General features: G+C 37.4%; 2 protein-coding genes across 4 annotated transcripts in view; one reads left to right on the forward strand and one right to left on the reverse strand.

Moving 5' to 3' along the window:
- The window catches only part of FAR2 (fatty acyl-CoA reductase 2), a 155,206-nt gene that overhangs the window by 62,013 nt on the left and 74,274 nt on the right, over nucleotides 1-18,919 (forward strand). Inside the window, exon 1 of one of the 3 annotated variants that reach the window (XM_081311166.1) lies at nucleotides 11,952-12,138. The exons of the other annotated variants lie outside the window; for them this stretch is intronic. The gene's annotated coding sequence lies outside the window, so the exon portion shown is untranslated. Of the gene's footprint in view, nucleotides 1-11,951; nucleotides 12,139-18,919 lie in introns of those variants that run through there. 3 annotated transcript variants of the gene reach the window in all.
- On the reverse strand, nucleotides 2,001-4,347 carry LOC308658329 (uncharacterized protein). The gene is made up of 2 exons (XM_081310884.1): nucleotides 3,575-4,347; nucleotides 2,001-2,063 (listed from the first exon to the last, which is right to left on the reverse strand). Exons 1-2 carry the CDS (start codon nucleotides 3,875-3,877, stop codon nucleotides 2,019-2,021), a joined length of 348 nt encoding a protein of 115 aa, XP_081167010.1. The 5' UTR covers nucleotides 3,878-4,347; the 3' UTR covers nucleotides 2,001-2,018.

An 18,919-nucleotide genomic window follows, 5' to 3' on the forward strand; every position in this document is an offset into this window, starting at 1 on the left:
TAACACCTGTGTAATTGAAGTCCTAGAAAAAGAAAAACAGGGGAAAGAACAGGGCAGAAGAAATATTTGAACAAATACCACCAAGAATTTAAAAAATTGAGCTTAAAAATATCTATTTAAATATTTAAAAACCTTAGGTTGTACAAAGCAAGATGAATGAAAAGAAAATGATAACTAAAGGAGGGAGGGAAAGAGAAAATACTGGGAACTGAAGTGGAGCTAATTGCATTCCATGCATGTATAGTATGGCAGGGTGCATCCCACTATTATGTATAACTATAATGAATTCACAAAAACATTTTTTTTAACTTAGTATAAAACAAAGTAAAGAGAAAATCATTAAAGTAGCCAGAAAATAGAAAAGTTATATTCAGGAAAATCACAATAAGAATAATGAATGACTTTCCCTTAGAAACAATGACAGAAGATAATGGGTTGCCGTCTTTAAAATGCTGAAAATAAAAACCTGTCAACTTAATATTTTATACCCACAGTAGATACTATTATTACCTACCTCACAAGGTTTATGAGGCTTCAGTGAGTTAATATTGCTATAATTTTTCTTGGGAAAAAAATTCTTAAAGCAAAAGCAACAATATCAGTGTAATGTATATGGTAGTTATTTTCTTTTTCATACTTTTCTACAATCACAAACTCATGATATTATTAAAACAGGACAACTTAATAAAAGATATGCTTCAGGAGAACAGGGACTTTGTTAAGGTCACTGTTGTATCTCAGTACCTGGAAGAGTGCCTGGATCATCTATAAATTAGCGCACAACATGGATATGTGAAAATCTTTTTCCAATAGTAATTTATAATATATGTGACAAGGGAAAAAAAGAAGAAGAACAATTAAAATTTGGACCAATTTAAATCTTAAAAACTGAAATAAGGTTGTTTATATGAAAAAAAGTAATTTTGCAAATGCTTATGTCTGTGGTGCAGACATCAGCTCTTTTACTTTCAAAAGATCCCAAGGAGCAGAGCAATAACATCATTTCTTTCTCTTATCCTTCAACTTTAGTCTTTCCTATCACTGAGCTACAGAAAATGTTTCCTTTTGGAGAAGGCTGAAAAATTAGATAAAAAAGAGAAACATTGAAGTCAAATATAGAAGCCTAAAAGACTGAAGTGTTTAGGAGGAAACCTTTTATCATGAACTTACTACACATCACAAATCAAGGGAGTTTTAGGGCCAGAGGGATACTTAGAGATCACCATCCCTGCAAATTACAAATGATCGAATTAATCCCAGAGAGGTCACAGTGCTAATTAGAAATAAGACTGAGGCTAAAACCCACTCAAGATTTGTTTGATATTCAAGATTTGTTTTTAATGGCTCTGGCTTTGTCAATTTTTCTTTAAGGACCTTCTTTTCTTCCTGTATCCATGTCTGTTCTCTATTAGGTTTTCCCTGCTAATGGATGTCAGGCAGATTTTAAGCAGCATCAAAACTCTTTCTGGGAATAGATAGTGGAAGGCACACACTAGTATCTTCTCCTCAAAATTGAAAGCTTCAGAAATCCTATGAGTATCATAGGAAAGACTGTAATTTATAGTAGTCCTAGAGTCCACCACGCGGCCTGCGCAATGGTTTCGTTAATGAGGTTCTAGGCATAAAGTTAGCTAGATGAGATCGAAATAAAACACACAGACTCAGTTACCTTATTTATATTGCCAGGTCCGAGAAGGCTCCCCTCTCTGGTTCCCTCCTCTAACTGCCCAGCAGGGCAACAAGGATTACTCAGGGCTAGCAGGAGAGAGAGAGAGTGAACACGCCTGGGAGTAGTCTTTTATTGGGGAACAAGAGATTCAAGGTCAGGGTCAGTGATTGGGTCCCCGGGGTCAGTGGTCAGGCACACCCCCACACGGATGGGCTCTCTCATCAGGAAAGGATCGGGAAAGCTTCGACAGAGCCAAAGCGCCTCAGGCCCTTAACGGGAGTCACCCAATCACGTGTCAGAATGGCTCCCCACATATTCCCCCTTTTTTTCTTAACAATGAGGTGGCGGTTCACTCTCTGGAGTTTCTGGATTCTTGATTGGAAGACTCGCCATCCTATAGTTACAACACAAAAGAGAATTAACAGCAAAGAGAATAATCCAATAATGTACCAAGCGGAGTGTTTAAGAATATTTCCAGGGTTGAATCCATTTAACTCCTTCAATATTTGGTTAGCCAAAGAAGAAGCATCTGAAAAATCAGCTGTATTATTTTGAATGTCTTGGATATGGTGATGAAGTTCCAGAATATCCAAGCTATTATTACTATTTTGCCAAATACCTAATAAATGGTTTTTTACCTTCTCCCAATCCCAGAGAGAAGCATTGTACTTGGCAGCTGTAACACATACATACTTATAATTAGCATGGCATTTAAGCCTTTCTTTAAATTTTAAGGCTGAAAGTTCATTACCTATGTCTATAACAGTCGCCTCTAAGGCGTTTAATTTAGTTTCAATCCTTTCATCAATATTTACTTGATTACGCAGAGCCTTGGAAGTATTTTGAGCTAAATTATTAAGAAATTTTGCAAGCTGAATATTCTGCGACAATGTCAGAGACGCAGAGACAGCACTAACACACCAACAATTATGACTTCAATAGCACGTTTAGGTCTTGTTAGCTGGGCATGAATTTGCTGCAAGACTTGTAAACCAGCATCAGCATACCATGGCTCTGAAATATTAGCAGGTAATAAAACGAAAGAGGCTGATGAAGTATCAGCACTCCTTTTCCTCCATTATACGTAGTAATACAATTGGTTAGGTTGCACTTATTACAAGTAACAATATATCTGTCATCTATCCATTTAACTTTTACATTTCCAATAATTAAAACATAAGGAGATTTGACACAAGCTCTTAAGCCATAGCAAGATCCCTCTTTACAGTTCTTGCCGACAAATTTTGGCAAAGGTTTATCTGGAAAATGTAAATATTCTGAGGCAGCAATCAAACGCCAAATATCTTTTTGAACACCTCCTTCACTATAAGTCAAAATATTACTAAAAAATCCTGTAGGTGTCATAGCAGAATTTCTTCGTAATTGTCTCATCAATTTTTGGAGACCAGTCTAAAATATACCCACTATCTTTAGACACCTTATGTTGTACAGGAAAGGTATTTACACAATCCATCCATTTAGGAAAGGTGCTGATCTCAATTATAGAACTATTTGGACAGTGGGGTATCGGTGGAGGTTTTAGAGAAATGACTGGCTTGTTATGGAAAGTCCCATCTTAATTACTGATCTAGTATTAGGTTTTAAGTCCCCATAAATAGAATTATTTGTCAGTCTAGGTCTACCAATCGCTGTCTTTTCTTCGAATGATACTTTCAGACAGCCAGCATGTTTATCATGTGACCAACACAAAGGTAATTGGGCACTGTAGCCAGAATAATTAAATCTAGTCACATGATTGGGAGTAATATGAGTATCTGTAAATCCTCCCATCATGAATGAGTCATTAGTAAATACTGGAATAGATTCTCCAGTCCACACAGCTGGGTGTACCAGGGGTGGATCTGGGAAATATGTCCAATAAGTGTCTACTTGATTCCCCTTTACCTGACAGCCCAGTAGGGCAATTACTGTTGCTACCATCAAGACTGGGGTCCTGTTCTTTCCTAGGCGTCGAAGTATTCGGGAAGCCTGGGTTGTTAGCTTCTTCACGTCTTCCCATGAAATCAGCTTTTCGGCTGGTTCAATCTGGTCTTTCTTCATCTTTTTCCGATATCTCCTCCTTCTGGGTAGTGGCTCCTCTGGGTCGATCCTCAGTCGCTTGAATCTGGGTTCTATCTCCTCCATGTCTGATAGCACGTTCAGGCACCCAAATAGGACGGAAAGAGCCTTCTGGGAAGATACAAGCATGGCCTTTGCCCCACATTATCACCAGGTCTGGACCCTTCCACTGACCAGTCTGTAAATCTTTCCACAAAACTCTGCCTAAGGGGCCTGTTACTGAGGGAGACATTTGTCTCTCAGCAGCAGTGTGACCTTCTGCGTCACAGTTTAGAAAATTTAAAACAAACAAGGCATGATTAAGGCTATTTTGGGGAGTCACTATCCTATTCCCCCCTTTTAATTTTTGTAATTGAAGCTTAATAGATAAATGAGCTCGTTCCACAATGGCTTGACCTTGGGGGTTATAAGGAATTCCTGTTTTATGATTAATTTTAAACTCTTGGCAAAATTGTTGAAAAGAAGAGCTTACGTAAGCTGGAGCATTATCTGTTTTAATCTGCATAGGGCACCCTAAAATGGAAAAAGCTGCTAAGCAATGAGAAATTACATGTTGAGTATTTTCCTTAGTATGTGCTGTGGCAAAAATAAATCTAGAATAAGTGTCCACTATGACATGCACATAACATTGTTTACCAAATTGAGGAATATGAGTTACATCCATTTTCCATATTTGATTTGGTTTTAATCCACGGGGATTTACCCCTGATGGCAGAGATGTAGTGTGAATAACACACTTAGGGCATTGGCTTACAGTCTGACGAGCTTGTTCTCTGGTAATTTTAAACTTTTTACGTAAGCTAGAAGCATTTTGATGATGCAAGGAATGGGAAGCTAGTGCACAGTCATACGAAGACATCTGTTGACAAAAAGCTACTAACTTATCAATTTTGTCATTACCTGAAACTAGAGGTCCAGGAAGATTAGCATGGGCACGTGTGTGGCCTATGAAACATGGGTACTTTCGCATTAGCACTGTCTTTTGTAAATTATGAAATAATTCAAATAACTCCTGTGATTAAATAAACCCAATAATTGAAGTTTCAATATTTTTGGTAACTCCGACTGCATATAAGCTGTCAGAATAAATATTTATAGGCTCATTTGAAAAGTAATCTAAGGCACAAATCAGAGCTTGAAGCTCTGCTCTTTGGGCAGAAGTATAAGAAATTTGTATTACTTCTGTGTGAACACAGCTACAGAAACCTGCTTTACATGAATTGGAACCATCCGTGAACACCGATAAAGCTTCATCTATTGGATGAATATGTACAATCTTTGGAAAAATAAGTGACGTTAATGATGCAAATTGTACAATCTTATCATGAGGATAATGGCTATCTATCTGGCCGGGAAAATCAGCAAAAGCTATCTGCCATGAGCTAGAAGTTTGAAAAAGCCAATTAGTCTGTTGAACAGAAAATGGAATAATTATGATATCAGGCTCAGATCCAATTAATTGTAAAATCCTAGTTCTACCTTTAATTACTAATTGAGCTATAGAATCATGAAAAGGAATTAATGTTTTTTGAGGGGAGAGGGATAAATAAATCCACTCAATAACTCCTAATCTTTGCCATATGGCTCCTGTTGGGGTATGCGCAGTTGGAAATATTAATAAATACACTATTTCTTTAGGATCTATTCTAGTAATCTGTGCATTTTTAATTGCATTTTCCACTCTCCTTAAAGCTGTTTTAGCCTCCAAGGTTAGCTGACGTGGAGAGGTTGGAGAAGGATTTCCTTGTAATATCTGAAATAAATGACTTAATTTAGAAGTAGTTAGTTTTAAGGATGGCCTCAGCCAATTAATATCTCCTAATAGTTTTCGAAAATCATTAAGGGTATGTAACTCCTTAACTCTTATCTGAAGATTTTGAGGACGGATTGTACATCCTTGAATTATCTGACCTAGATATTGAAAAGATATTTTGAATTTTTTGAGGAGCTATACATAAACCCATTGCTGTAAGTGAAGTCTCTAACTGAGTAAAAATTTCTGAAAGTACTTCTGGCTTAGCATGAGCCAATAATATATCATCCATAAAATGAATAATATATGCATCAGGAAAGCTATTTCTTATGGGATCTATTGCCTAGTCAACGTATTTTTGGCACAGTGTAGGACTATTACGCATTCCCTGAGGAAGTACTTTCCAGCAATATCTTTTAACAGGTTTCTTAAAATTAATTGCTGGGACAGTGAAAGCAAATATTTCACAATCTTCAGGATGTAACCTTATAGAGAAAAAACAGTCTTTTAAATCTATTACCATCAAGCTATAATCTAAAGGGATGGCTGTGGGGGAGGGAAGTCCTGGCTGTAATGATCCCATAGGCTGAATTGCATGATTTATCGCCCTTAAATCCTGTAGTAATCTCAAATTTCCTGACTTTTTCTTAATAACAAAAATAGGTGTGTTCCAAGGACTAAGTGTTGGTTCAATATGACCAGCCTGAAGTTGTTCCTCAACTAATCTATGAATTATTTTAAGCTTTTCCCCTGAGATGGGCCACTGAGAAATCCATATAGGCTCCTCTGTGAGCCAGGTGATTTTTTCAGCTGTCTTAGGGATTGGGGAAGTACTCAGGGCCCCTAGTTTGGTTTGGAGCATTTACTAATCTTTGTCACAGAGCCTGGCTTGTAAGCAGATACTCTTCCTGAAGGGTCTCCTTATCATCTCCAGGAAAATACCTCTGATTAACTTCCTCAACTGACCTTATAGAGTTTGGAGTAACTAATAACAATCCCATTTTGGCTAAAATATCTCTTCCCCATAGGTTAGCTGGTAAAGACTCTAATACATAAGGCTTAAATACTCCACTGTTCCCATCGGAATCTTCCCAACAGAGATAGTTGGCACTTTGAGCAAGCTGTGACACCTGTCCTATTCCCTCTAGGTTAGCTGGTGCTACATGCAAAGGCCAGTTCCTAGGCCAGAATCTACTAGACAATACAGAGATATCAGCCCCTGTGTCTATTATCCCTAGGAAATTTTTATTATTAATTCTAAGTTTTAATAAAGGGCGTTCTTGACGTACTAACTGTGACCAGTATACTCTGTCCGGCGGTTTAGAAACTGAATCTACCGGCAGGTGCCTTTCTGAGACACAAGGCAGTAATATTAATTGAGCAAAAGTATCCTTTGGGGTGAGCCTTAGGGCATAATTGGATTTTACAGTAACATTTAACTGTCCTTTAAATTTTGAATCTATCACACCAGGTATCACCTCAATGGCTCCCTTTAAATTATTACGTCCCAAAATTAAACCTATAGTATTATCAGGAAGCGGCCCAAAAATCCCAGTATGGATTTGTTCTGGCCCTGTTTCAGGATTTAATTCAACTGTTTTTGAAGGTCTTAAGAAAACTGTCTGTGATGTCTGTCCCTGTCCCGGTAAAAATCGCGGGCTGTCCTGGTCGGCGCCAGTGATGTCACACTGTGCGACCTCCCCTGAAATTCCCCGTATTGTTGCCCGGCCCGGGGAGGGGCCAAACGGAAGTTTTTTGTCCTCCTGCTAGGAGGAAATGACGGCAGCGAGAAGGCGGGCTGATCCGCGCCATCTGAATCCACTGCGTGGGCCTGAGTCCTACAATATCTATTATCATCAGTAGATGGAGCCCTGAACTTAAAATTGCGCATGCGACACTTGCGCGCAAAATGATTATTTTTCCCACAAACGTAACATCTCCCGCGGGACTTTTGTCTTAAATCCTGTGGCCTCAAAGTTTCTTTTAATGCCGCAGCTAATGCTACCGTCTGCAACTGGGTGGAGTCTATGTCAGAACACAGGCGAATATACTCAGAAACTGTTCCTTTTTTACGATGCAGCCGGAGAATATCCTGACAAAATTTATTCGAGTTTTCAAAAGCCAATTGTCTAACAATAAATTCGCTCGCTCCCGGGTCCCCGATGGACCTGTTTGCAGCCTGATACAATCGGGCTACGAAATCTGAATAAGTCTCATTGGCACCCTGTCTGATTTTGGTAAGAACTAAATTGGATTGGTCCTTGGAGACAATCTGTCTCCAAGCACATTTTGCACAATCAGTTATTTGATTGTATACTACAAAATCATAATTTAACTGTCTTTCTAAATCAGCGAAATTTCCGGTCCCTAGAAACATCTCCACTGGCATTTCTATGCCCTGTCTTCTGTTCTTTTCTGCCTGTTCAGTACAAAAATCACTCCAATAAGTCCTCCAAAGTAAGAAATCTCCCCCGCTCAGACAAGATCTGGCTAAAGAAATCCAATCGCTAGGAGGAAGGGGTTGTGAGCAAATATTTTCTATCAGGCTCTGTACAAAAGGAGAATTTGGACCATACGTCTCACATGCACTTTTTAGTTCCTTAGTGGTTTTAAATGGGATTACAGCATGAACTCTAACTCTCTGATCTTGCTCATTAACTTGCTCAAAAATGGGAAAAAGGTGAAAACCACTAGTATCTTCTCCCAATTCCTGAGCCTTCTTAATACCTCACTGGACTGGGGTAAGAAAAGTCATTTTTAATCCAGCATACCTGTTAAATTCTGTCCTTTTAGCAGGTACCGGTCGAATTTGAATAGCTTGGGCAGGCGGTGTTAAATGCAGCCTATTAAAATTTCTCTCTATGTCCTGAATTTCAACGTCTGATTCTTCTTCCTCAGACTGTGAGCCTGGTCGGACTCTGCACTATCGCCATTTTGAATTTGGGTTTCTAAACCACGTGGTTGAGAAGAACCCTGAGCCCCTCTAGGAATCTCTTCCGTATTTTCCTCTCTAGGAAGATCGTCTACCTCTTCCGGACTTTCTAAGGTTACGGATATTTATCCTGTATGATGCTGCTCTATATAATCTGCCTGCGGGCTAGCCTGATCTTTCGAGTTTAAGTTCACATTTTTAACCTTTGGCTTGGTCCCTAGTGCCTTTGTTTTTAAACGGCTTAAGGGAAAGGGAATTAACTTAGCCTCAGGCTGATTTTCCATTTGAATAGACTTAACAGCTCTTTAAATGCCTTTTAAAAGGTCTTCAGGGGGCCACGAACTCTGGCCCATATATTCAAAAAGACAAACTTCTAGAGCCGTCCAAGTTTTCTGAATATTTTCTATGCCTCCAGGTAGTTCATTAGAAAGACAGACTCTCTGTAACTTTCTTCCTAATTTCTCCCAAGTAAGTAAATTTGGAGACTGTTGGTCACAAAACCAAGGACAATATTCATCTACAATCTTTAAGAATTGTAATAACTGAGTTTTCTTTATCTGTTTTCCTTTCTGATTAATTATACTGTCTAAAATAGTCAGATACATTTCCTTATCCGTAGAAGTTGAATTTCCCATTTTAATTAATTTAACGTCTCTTTCCTTCAATATCTCCAGGTACTTTTGTGACCCAATTTGTCACCTCTTCCTTTATCTTTATTTTTATCCTTATCTTTATAGTGCGTTCCCACTCAATCTAACTAATCTAGAATGCCCCACGTTGGGCGCCAATTCCACCACGCGGCCTGCACAATGGTTTCATTAATGAGGTTCTAGGCATAAAGTTAGATAGATAAGATCGAAATAAAACACACAGACTCAGTTACCTTATTTATATTGCCAGGTCCGAGATGGCTGCCTTCTCTGGTTTCCTCTTCTAACCGCCCAGCAGGGTGCAAGGATTACTCAGGGCTAGCAGGAGAGAGAGAGAGAGTGAACACGCCTGGGAGTAGCCTTTTATTGGGGAACAAAAGATTCAGGGGAGAATTCCATCCAATGAAGGTTGAGGGGGGGCTGCACTCCAAGGTCAGGGTCAGTGATTGGGTCCCCGGGGTCAGTGGTCAGGCACACCCCCACACGGATGGGCTCTCTCATCAGGAAAGGGCCGGGAAAGCTTCGACACAGCCAAAGCGCCTCAGACCCTTAATGGGAGCCACCCAATCACGTGTCAGAAATGGCTTCCCACACTAGAGAGAAAGTGAAGTTTCTCATAAATGATTTGAGACATTGCTCTATTAATTTAATGGGTGAATTTGACATTAGTATGGAGAAATCTACAACTTGAACTTAAAACCAAGGACTTTTGACTATCTATAGTGATTTGCCTGTAAAAAATTAAGTGACAAAAATTTATGATCATTAATACCAATGGACATTTTTGCCACTTATCAATTTTTTCTTTCTATAATAGCCCTCACCTCCTAATTACAGTTTCTAGAATCTGATTGATAAAGCCTGAAAACTAGGGGGTTATTTTTCAATTTGTATTTTTCAATACAAATATCATAGCTACTTATTAATTAACACAAATATCATAGCTACTTATTAATTAATAAATATACATATTCTAGTATACATATTTAAACTGAGCTGAAATTTAACTAGCTTAAGTATGCCACATATTTGATTTCTTGCCTTTCCAGTTTGTCATATTATTTCAGATGCTTCCTTTTCTGCTAAGTGGTCTACCTCATAGCCAATTTTCTCCACCATTTAATCCTGCAGCCAAGCATGATGCTGTATGGGCAAGAGTGATCTATCATTATTATTACCACCAATTTTGCTTTAGGGTCAAACTGAGTTGACTTTAAGAATTTTATTTTTAATGCATAGTACAATTACAGATGATCGAAGTACTTTAAATTTTCTGTGGTTGCTTTTTTCATACGTCAGTTTTCATAATCAGAACCCTACTGTCCTAAAAAAATCTGTCTCTGAGCACCATAAACTTTTCCAATCTTTAAAAAAGTTTCCCCATTGCCCTATGTAAAGAATTAATCATATTTCAATCTTAAGAATATTTTAGTATTTTTATTATTAAAGAGCAATTATTCAGATTTTTTTAAAGAGCATAGAAGACTTTATTGAAGACTACTGAAATATGGGAAAGATATTGAACTCAACTTCAAATACCAAAAAGGGGAAATGGGGGTTTAGAGGCTGTGGGGAGAAGATGGAAAATTACTAAGAGGAAGTTGTTTAAGATAACAAGAAGGAGGATGTGAGATATCAAAGGTGTGGAAGATTTTCTATAAACTGGCTAATAAGGATTCTTTGCTAAAACTGGTCTCAGTAGGGCAAGGTCAAAGCCTAGCCCAGAAGAGGTCTCAGATCACGCTGACTAAAGTTTTTCAAAGAAAAAGTTTTTATCTTTCATTTTTCTAAACTTGGATTCACCCACTAAAAAGGGCCAATCAAGAGTGCTAGCAGTTCTGGGCTGGGATTGTGGCTCAGGGGCAGTGCGCTCGCCTGCTACAGGTGGGGCCCTGGTTTGATCCTCAGCACCACATAAAAATAAAGAAATTATGTTGTGTCTATCTACACCTAAAATATAATTTTTTTAAAGAGTGCTAAAGGTTCTGTGCTGGTTTTTATTTAGGCCTGGAAAATAAACTTCATCATTATTTATAATACTATTATAAATGACTGACACAAGCTGTCTTATTCAAATGAAATCTTTTAGCAAAACCACACACACACACACACACACACACTCAATCTGTTCCATGAAATATAGGAAATCTTATCAATCTCATAAGATGATGAAAATATTTGTGATATTTATATTGTACTTACTATTTGCTAGTCCCTGCCCTAATCAATTACCTAAATTAATCCCTCAATCCTACCTAGTCTTCTAGTGGAAGTGCTATTGTTATATCCATCCTGGGGCCAACAGAGAAACAGAAGCACATGGCCATTACAAAGCTTGTCCAAAGTTACCCAAGTTAGATATGTCAAGGTTGCAATTAGAACCTATGCAATCTGACTATTGAAAGGATGTTCTCTACCACTGTGCCTGCCTGCACCTATAAAATCTCTTTTCCTGGTTCTCCCTGAACAAACACATAGAACCAGAAGGTGAGTGAAGGGTATGTAGAATGACTTAGAGTTGTGGAAGTCCATACCTTTAGGCACATTCTTTGCATTTAGACCTCCTTCCTTCCTAAATCTAGTCTAGTACTTAACACAGAGCAGGGCATGGGCAATTTTTGTCCTCAGCTAAATTACTGACTGAGTGAATTGACGAAATGACTGCATATTTAATTTCTGATGACCAAAAAGATAAATGTTTCTCAAACTCCGGTGTGCTGATCTGCAATGACAACACTTTAGGACCAGAAGGCACTGTCTGTATGTCATAATACAAGGACCATGGCAGTTGTCCATGGGAAGCCCAGCCCACAGAGCTTTCCAGGTTCAGTTCAGGGTGAGCTGGACCTCAGGCCAGGGAATATAACAGCACCACGCACCTTTCCTCTGAAGGTTGTGGAACTCCCTGGTGAAAAGCTGCTGGTCTTGGGATGCTGTGAGAGCCAGTCTCATTGCTAATTAGACTTGATTTAAATTCTGCCATACTTTCTGCTCAGCTGTTTTTCATACCTTCTGGTCTTAGAGAAATACGCAGTCAGAGAAATCAGAAGAAAAGGTAAGAGAAAAACCAAGCAATGTGCAGAGACTCAGATGTTGCTAAAGCTGTATTCATAGAAGTAACAAGCTGAATGAGTTTCAGGGTGAGAGACTGGTCTTTTCATCTCATTTACACTTTTCTTTGGTCTCTACCATAGCTCAGCAGAACTCATTTACCAAGAAATCAATGTCTAATTTCCTGTGAAGTATAATCAAGAAATCTGCAGTGTTCTACATTGGTTAAAAGAGAATACTTGGTTTCACCTCGTGCTGTGAAATCCAAACCAAATAATTGTTGCAACTGATTTACGCATTTGAATTTTTAAAAAGATGAAAAAGTTCACTCAGACTACGACATGCAATGCTGAACTTTCCTATGGGGTGAGGGACTAGAGGGAGGGCACGGAGGGGATAGTTGTTTCCAGTCTCTGAAATTCAATTCTGCTGTATGTGCATCATCAAGTATTGCTTTGCCACAGCTGGTGCATATTTATAGTCTTAAGAGTTTTCATATGAGATTCAAACATAGATTAAAGTAGAAAGGAACTTGAGAGCTCTCGGGAAGAATATGATATTTCAATTGCATTTGATCATTTTATTGAGTTTGCCTAGAAAAATCAGTTAAAAAACAATTTTCATACTCAGAGCTCAGATTATATATTCCAGCTTGTGCATGACAATAGGATTCTTTTCTTTCTTTTTTGTTAATTAACTCCAAAGTACTGAGAAGATTGATCATTCTAAATATTTTGAGTATGGTGGAACTGGAACAGGGCCTTCATTCCATGAACATTTCATCTGTTTTTTTCTTCATCTGGCTTCTTTATGGGGCATGCTCAAATCTTAACATACTGAAATAGTGACTTATTAGATTTAGCAGTAATTTTTAAAAGGTATTAATAGTGTATTTAAATTGCAGAGTGAAATTATTGCAATACCGTGAAAGATGTTTGATTATATAGAAGAGTTGCCAAGTGAGTATTAATTGCTTTATGCCCTATTTTTAAAGCAAAGGAACATGAAAATAATGTGAACTAACAAACAACTAGTTGATTTTGTAAATCAAGGACTTTTGGACAAGTTGCTTAACTTCTTGGAGCCTCAGTTTTCTAATCTGTATTAATGCTACCTGCCTTCTAGTTTTGTTATAAAGATCAAATGGGGGAGTTGGGGTTGTGGCTTAGCGATAGAGCCCTTGCCTCACATGTGCAACACCCTGGGTTCAGTCCTCAGCACCACATAAAAAAATAAATAAGTGAAATAAAGGTATAGTGTCCATCCTCAATTAAAAAATAAATATTAAAAAAAGATCAAATGGGATAAAACATGTGAAGTTCTCAGCAGAAGACTTGGCACAAATGTGCAAGCTATTGTTACTGTTGCTACAGTTTATTTGATTGTCCATCGAACTTGATAGTCACAGGAGTGCACTTTTACATAATGCTCGTTTTTCCAGTGGGAAACTCGGCTAAAAGGACTGTGGAATTTTCTATAATGCTATATCTTATAGGAATATATCTCAAGGAAAGATCAAGACTCATAGATCCCTGGCCTTTCTGACTACCCAATGAGACAGTAGGACAAATACTGGTGTGGATATTCCAAGACAAACAAGCAGCAAAGGTTAATGGTGGCAATTGTACTCACCTTTAACTGTGGCTATCACAGATTTGCTCAACAGTAGTTTCATTAGTACACCTTCAGTCACCTCAAATCCTCACATTGTTTTATTTCCAAAAATGATTGCAGCTTCTCTTATTTCCAAACTGAGTAATAATGTGTGGAGGTTAAAGTGCAGGCTGTTCATCCTAGGAAATGCTTAGCCAGGATCATCTCAGCAGCTTCTTATAAAAGGAAACCTTATGGCTCCAGAGATTGAGTTCCTGAGTTGAACTTTCTCCTACTTACACAAGGCACTTAACCCATTTGTCCCATCATCCTAGATATGGAACACCTATTAAAAAAATTAAGCAACAAATATGCTACTATGGTAATTTTGAAGTAATTATGTTTGCAGAATTAAAAACTTGGGACTTCACAAGTTCAACTCTCTGAGCTGAACATTTTCATTTGTTACCTCAAAGAGCTATTGTAAAGATTATATGAAAAAATAATTGTATAGTACACGGGCCATTGTAATAAGTGTCAATAAATGTTAGGGATTCTCATTATTCTTTTTGGTGAAGATTTGCTGTGGTTTCATTATACAGTTTCCTCCCTGAGTTATTTGGCTTACAGTAAAGGAATCAGGAGAAAGGGGAATAGAAGTCTTGTTCCCAAACCCATATTTAAGACCTCTGTACTTGATTTATTTATGAATTTAATAACGGGATCTGGGAATTATCTTTGAATTTAAACTGTTGTATTTTTCATTTTTAACAGTGAAGATTCACAAAGTCCTGGGGCAATATCTTTATTACTAAAGTACCTCTAAGGAGTTAATTAGAAAAAACTTCATATGCATATTTATACTCTGGGGAACAAAAAGTTTTAAGCGGCAGGAATCAATTCCAAATTACTTTGGAATAGTAAACCTATTTATGATGGTGAATTACTTTCAAAATGAAAATCTAATCCAACCCAAATAATTCTGATTTCATATTATGGAATGGTCAGATATTTTTATAACCCTCTGTCTCTCCTATCAGAGAGTTTGGATATGTATCTACTTTTCATGCTTTTTCTATTCTGCTTTGAAATCACCTTAGTCCCTGTCCCACCCTGGCTTGTAGCATGTGTATGGAGTCTCTAAATTCCTCTTACTAGGAATTTTGTATAATGGTATAGAACACTACTGAATTCTTCTAGAGAAAAATGGTGCCATTTGGGAAGTTGGTGGAGATATCCAGCTGGAGGATCTATCATGTCTATCAAAATACTATGAGATGGTATCTTTCAGGGAACACAGGACATACTCAATGCATTTTGAAAACTTATTGTACTGATATCTTTCAAAACAAAATTCAAAGAAAATGTCACTTTCTGCTTTTATAAGGAGGCCCTTTTTTCTATCTTTTAGATAAATGAGAGACTTCTTAGAGTGGGTTGGTACTCAGATCTCTGCAGGGTACCTTATGGCCTATCATTATTCTATTTCTCAATTCTGGTGTTTGTCAACAGTTTGTCTCCTTTGTTGGATGGAAATAGAAGGCATTTATATTGATAAGTTTAAAAGAAGGTATTAGTTCTGAGAAGGGATTTAAATGAAAGGAAATAGAAACATTATATTAAATAAGAAATAAGACCTTGTCCATGTGAATGGCTAGTGGTCCATTCACTATTCCTGATCGGATGGCTCCTTATTTTCTCTGTAATATGCATTCTCTTTCACCTTTCTTAGGATTAGTAAGCAAGGAATGATACTTTTAATTTATGAGAAAGAAGCAGGTCCCTTCTCATTCATGATTTGCTTTTCTGTTGACCACATTCTGCATGTTTTACATCAATTGCCCCAAAGTTTCTGTCACCCATTTTTTTTTTCATTTTATCTTTTATGCAAGGATATTACAACTGATTGTCTCCAGGCAGTTTTAGGCAGGCAGATTGCCTTATTAATCTTTGATTTTTCAAAACCACAATAAATTAGAGATTTTAGTATCAGTCATGGAAAAAAATCTAAAAAAGCAGCATTCTCTTAACTTCAGGAAAATATTCTTTTCCTAAGAATTTTTATGTACCTTGTAGTTTCACAGGGAAATTAAAATCTACTATGTTCTATTAGAATAGAATAATACCCAAAATTTGTGTACATTTCATTAGTATACCTCACTGAGCTAAAAAAAATTCCATTTTTTCCTTTTAAAAAGTAGCTTTTTTTTCAAAATTCATTATATTTATTATGGTTTTGCCCAGAAAAATACTCTAATACTCCTACATCATGCTTTGATATTGTTTGTTTGTTTTTTTGTTTCCAAATGAAAGAAAAAATAGGACTGTTTGTTTTAAAGTATTAGATGCTGTCTTTGCCTTTATTTTCTGTTCTGGAAAATGGAACTTCATATCTTAGAACTAGATTTGCTTTAAAATATTACATATTAAACAAGCTGTCATTTTTAATACTGAAGTATATAAGAACATTTTCTTTGAAAAAGTTGTTATATAATTGATTGTTTTATGATGATATATTCAAATTTTTTTCTCAGATTCAGGTAGATATTAATTTCCAGTGTGAACATCTCTGATTGGTATTCTGCATATTCAGATGAAAATCATCAAGAGAATGTCTCAGGCAGAAGGAAAATACAAAGACTATTAAAGATTTCTTTTCCTTGGTGTGCAGAAACTCAATGATATCCTTTCTGTAATTGTACAGTTGTGATACTCTTTGTAGGCAGGTTAACAATGGCTGCTTTTAAAAGTATTTTCCCCATTAAATAATGTATTTTGAAGCCTATATTCTCCACTGATTATAGCAAGCTTATCTCCAATTTACAGTTGACCTGTTGTAGGGTAATTGGGATACTTTGGAGTTATAATCTGCTTTTAATTATTCTAATGAGGGAGAAACAAAATAAATTAAGGTATCAGCTTCCTGAAACATATATGGTATTTATTAATAGATCCATATGAAAAACTGAATTGTAAGGGTTGGAAAATCTGATTTTTAAACAAGCTCTGTGGGTGATCCAAATGGGAATCATTATCCTAGCTATATCCTTCTTTAAGTTCATGATGCTCCTGCTGATAATTTCATCTCTCAACTCAAAGGAAATAAAATGAAAAATAACTCTGAGGAACAAGAAGAAATTGGTTGGTGAATTAAATATGTCAGAAACTTCTTCATTCAGTCAGTCATTCAAGAAATCTTCACTGAGTATCTACTAAGTGTTGGGCTCTGCATTAAATTCTGAAGAAATAGTGTAAGCAAAAGCAGTTGCAGCACCTACTCTCATAGTGTTTAAAGTCTGGGGGGAGCAATTGTAATCAATATATCATATAAATAAGAATAAAAGCACAATTGTGAAAAGTGTTAACAGGGAAAGGTACATGGAAAGAGCTTAAATGCCACTTAGAATATGGCAGTCAGGAAAGTCTTCTCTGTGGAAGTGACAATTAAACTGACACTTGAGAGGACTGGGAGTTGCCAAATCAAAGATGGGCTGGACTCCAGGTGAAGGGAACAAACAGTTTTTTTTCACACAGTCATTCAACACCTTCAGGCACTATTCTTATACCTGAGGATACAGCAGTGAACACCACGAATTCCCTACCCACATGGAGATTATGACTTAGTGTAGGGAGAAATGGATCATAAACAAATGACCAAATAAATATAAACCACATCAGCTGATGTGTTGGTTTTGGTTTTGGTACCAGGGATTGAACCCAAGGGCACTTAGCCACTGAGCCACATCCTCAGTCCTTTTTTATTTTTTACTTTGAGAGAGGGTCTCACTAAGTTATTTAGGGCATTGCTAAATTCCTGAGGCTGGCTTTGAACTTAAGATCCTCCTGCCTTAGCCTCCCTAGCCACTGGGATTACAGGCATCACTATTCTAAGATTACCAGGCATGTCAGCTGGCTTTAAGCACTGTGAAGAAAAACAAAGGCTAAGATGAATATCAGGGAGTAAGGAGATATTTAGGAGGTGAATGTCAAGAGTCAACAATGGGTAGATATGGAAGTGAAAAAGAAGGATGTGTCAAAGACGATTGTTGACTTTCTGGTTTGTACAACAGGATGGACAGTGATTTAATCCACTGATTTAATCCACGTTTGACAGAAAAATCTAGAATAGGACTTGAGGGGAATCAATTATAAGGTTAAAGTGCCTTTGTGAGATCCCAGGGGAAATATCAAGGAAGTGGTTGTGTAGCTACTGTGGTCCGAAACTCAAGGGTGAGGTCTGAGCAGCAGGGATTAACTTGTGAGAGATAATCCAAAACTGAAAGGAAATAGACTTTTCAAAGGGGCAGATTTATAAGCAAGTGATGAAATGGTTGGTCAATCCTGTAGCTCTCTGAGAAGCCTGGGTAGAATGAAATTCAAATGTAAATGTGGATGTAAGCCTCAGATACAAAGAGGGACAGTTTTTTCCTCTATTGAAAAGGTTGATGCATGTACAAGGAGATTTACCTGTATTTATCCATTCGTTCATTCAACAACTCTTATCATGCATCTACCATACACTGCATGCATCTTCAAATACTGGGCTTATGGAAATGTAAAAAAAAATAATCCTCACCATCAAGAAGCTCACAAATATGACACATTCTACAAGTGCAGCAATAGAAAAGAGTTTATGAGAACTATAGGAACACTGGGCCTGGCTAGATGCACACATGGAGACTTTTGGAATGTAGATTTTCAAAAGTTCAGAGGCAATATGGGTATGACAGAATGGTCTGTGATAATGAATAGAAAATAAAGACACCTCTCCAGGGGGTTGGGAGAGTGTCAAGGACAGAGTTCAGGTTGTACACTTATCCCTCAGAGGAAACAAATGCAGTTTCCGGTAGCGGGTGCGGAAGCCAGGTGTGAATAACCTCACCCTTCTTTTCCCAGAGCCTCCTCATCCTTTCAGATGCAGTTCAGATATTCTTTTCTCAGGGGACTATTCCATGACCCCACCCTCAATATCTGTTAAGCCTCCATCTAAGGTGTCTTTGTAACTCTTACTAGGTATTTCAATTATTTGTCACTTGTTTAAATTACTCATCTTCTGTGCTTCAGTTATTCATTCACTTCAGTTATTCATTCACTTTTCACATTTTATTAAAATAACTTGTTGAGTTTATGTTTCTCCCTCAGAATGTGAACTGAATAATAATAATAACCTGTACATGTGTTCACTAGGTGCC

The sequence above is a fragment of the Spermophilus citellus genome, assembly GCF_964194105.1.
Source record: "Spermophilus citellus genome assembly, chromosome: 10".
In the NCBI taxonomy this organism is placed as follows: domain Eukaryota; kingdom Metazoa; phylum Chordata; class Mammalia; order Rodentia; family Sciuridae; genus Spermophilus; species Spermophilus citellus.

What these genes read in the sequence shown, in the direction of transcription:
- LOC308658329 (XM_081310884.1), bottom strand. Translation starts at nt 3,877, where the DNA reads ATGCTTGTATCTTCCCAGAAGGCTCTTTCCGTCCTATTTGGGTGCCTG. An exon ending in TTGCCCTACTGGGCTGTCAG is followed by an intron (nt 2,064 to 3,574) that starts GTAAAGGGGAAT and finishes TTGTAACTATAG; the next exon opens with GATGGCGAGTCTTCCAATCA.